The sequence below is a fragment of the Diaphorina citri genome, unplaced genomic scaffold (assembly GCF_000475195.1).
Source record: "Diaphorina citri unplaced genomic scaffold, Diaci psyllid genome assembly version 1.1 scaffold2264, whole genome shotgun sequence".
Classification (NCBI taxonomy): domain Eukaryota; kingdom Metazoa; phylum Arthropoda; class Insecta; order Hemiptera; family Psyllidae; genus Diaphorina; species Diaphorina citri.
Window position 1 is genome coordinate 1 of NW_007379689.1, and position 2,631 is coordinate 2,631.

General features: G+C 38.9%; 1 protein-coding gene across 1 annotated transcript in view; it reads right to left on the minus strand.

Annotated features, from left to right (window-relative positions):
- Positions 1-656: 656 nt before the first annotated feature.
- Positions 657-2,631, minus strand: part of LOC113471297 (vegetative cell wall protein gp1-like) — a gene marked incomplete at its 3' end in the record, with an annotated part of 2,933 nt that continues 958 nt past the window's right edge. Inside the window, exon 2 of the mRNA XM_026830348.1 lies at positions 657-1,228. Coding sequence (XP_026686149.1) covers positions 657-1,228 — 572 coding nt within the window. The remainder of the gene's footprint in view (positions 1,229-2,631) is intronic.

The window sequence follows — 2,631 nt, forward strand, 5'->3', positions numbered from 1 at the left end:
ACTCCAATATTCTATTCAATGGAGTTCTGAAGAATACTATCAAGAAGAAAATCTTCTAACTTCTAAGAAAAATATCTTCATTATCATTCTGTTTTCAATATCTATCTCGCGGACACGGGAAGATGATAATGGGATGCGAATGGTGTAAAATTACCTGAAGGGGATTTTGGGTAATTTTTCAAAGGTAGATTAAATATAAATACAACATTTCACCACTTATATTTGAAAGGAAGATCACAGGAAAACGAGGCAAAGGAAGGAGGCAAGAAGGAGAACCAGTTGGCTGAATATCTGAATAATCTCAAGTGAGGGTTTGACTACAACACATGTTAATTGTTTAACAGTTTCAAAAGGGCACAAATCGAGTTTTCCGTGTCAAAACTGGACATCTCGGAACTGTGACCTTAATATAACTAATTAATGTCAACTTTGCCCGAAATACCATATGTGTAACAGCAGATTACCTTAGATTTTAGCATTTTAGCTTTTTTCAAGACCAAAACCATTAAAATCGATTGCTTTTCGTGTTATGAGCTTTTCGTGTTTTCCCTAAAAAAAGTCCATCCGGGAGTGTCCACTTTTAGAACTGGACTATTCAAATAAAGATGATGGTTTCCCACCTGTGATAGAAGAGGAACATAAAGAAGAAGACTTACCACGGATATCCTGAGCTGAATGATGCCCACTCCGTTAGAGTTGACTCTGCCGTCAACACACAGATGTTTGGCTACACACGTGTGTCCTGGTTGGGTGCACGGCACTCTCTCGGCGTTCTGGGATGGCGGCTGATACTCTGGGTACGAAATGCCTGGAACTCCGCCACCCGATGACCCATAACCGCCTGCAGGGGCATCCGGATTGGTTAGCGGGAATGATGTTGAAGGAGGACTGGGGTTGGATGGAAATGAGGGCGTGTAAGGAGGAGTGGGCTTGGTGGGGAATGGCTTCTGAGGGAACTGTTCGGGAAGGTTGGGCTGGGGTGAGGGAACATAGGGCTGTTGAGATGGTTGATAACTTGGGGCCGGGGCATAGGAAGGAGGTGGTGGGGGTGGTTCATAGGAGGGAGAAGGTGGGGCATAGGAGGGAGCGGGTGCAGGGGCATATGAAGAAGAAGGTGCCGGGGCGTAAGAAGTTGGTGGCGATGGTGGGCCGTATGATGGTGGTCGAGGGGAAGGTCCTACTGGTTTATTAAAAGCACCAGAAAGATAAGGATTAAAATCGAAGTCACCTCAGTATTAAAGAGCATGGTAGCGCTCCGCCCCGCCAAGTCGAAAGAGTTTTACAACGCTACCTAAGAGATATTTTACGCCACAGAGAAAGTAGCTGTTTTCAGGTATGTTTACATCGACCATCGGACTTTAAAACCGACCATAAGAGTTAGAAATCAGAGAAGTTGAGAAGTTTCATTGTGAATTGCCTTGTGGTAAAGCAGCACAGTCATACGTCTCGAATACGGCCCGTTTCCGTCCCTAAACGTTCCGACTAAATAGATCAGTTGCGCTTACTTGGATGATGTTTCAAAGTCATAGAGCAGGAAAAATGAGGACCAACGGAATTTTTCTTTTCTTAAGACTTCTAGAGCCCGAGAAAATCGATTTAAAAAATACCGGTAAATCGTGAAGTTTGACGTCACGGCATACGCTCCCGTAGGCAATGACGTCATAATTCATGACTCCCGCTTCGTTTGTTTGTGCGCAAGCGTTTCTGTGCAGTTTGACGTGAAATCTGACGTCACAACTCTTTGAATTTTTTCATTAGAACGGTAGTGAAAAATTGAATTTTCGACCTTTTAAAGTTACTTTTTCGGAGTTTCGACCTCAGATTTGGATTTTTCACTACCTACTTTTTACGTAGGAATCGACAATTTATTAATAATTTTTAGCCATTTGCAACTACTCCATTGTAAAATGTAGATGTATCAGGTTGTTTCACATTACATATGAAGGGCCAATAGGAAGAACGGACTAAGCTACACATATCTCATTTCGAGATAATTGGAGTTAGAGCCAAACGGGATTTCTAATAACTTCCAAACTACAGATAATATTGCTCTAGTTCCTCTACTGGTGGATAGAGTGTGCTTCGGACTGTGTCCAAAAAACGGATTTTTTGGGTTAGTTCGTTCTTCCTCTTGGCATTTTATATGTATTTTATCATTGAAATTTTACAGTTTCCTCTATCAAATCTTTTCAAAAGAAAAAAAAGTCGACTCAAAATAATTAACTCTACGACACTGATTTTCCTATGTACAATTAGGTAAACATAACCATTCAAATGAAGTAGCATAATAGTATTATAATTATTATCATATTATTATTATTAATTTAATGAATTTTATTCCATCCTTTATAGGATTCTATTATGTGTTTTATTATTAAACATTTTCATGGTCTTCATATAAATACCTTATAATCGACAGGAGTCACGCATCAATCCCATTGTATTTTATTTTTTTACCTGGATTTATGTATTTTTTTTATTAATCCATCCCATTGATTTGTTTTCTTGGTAAAAGATAGAATTAATATTTGCAGTTATGGTTTGTTCAAACTTTGTAATAATTAATGCTCAAAATTTTTTTCAAATTATAGATAAAATTTTGTCATTTTTTTTTTATTTTCTTTGGAGGAA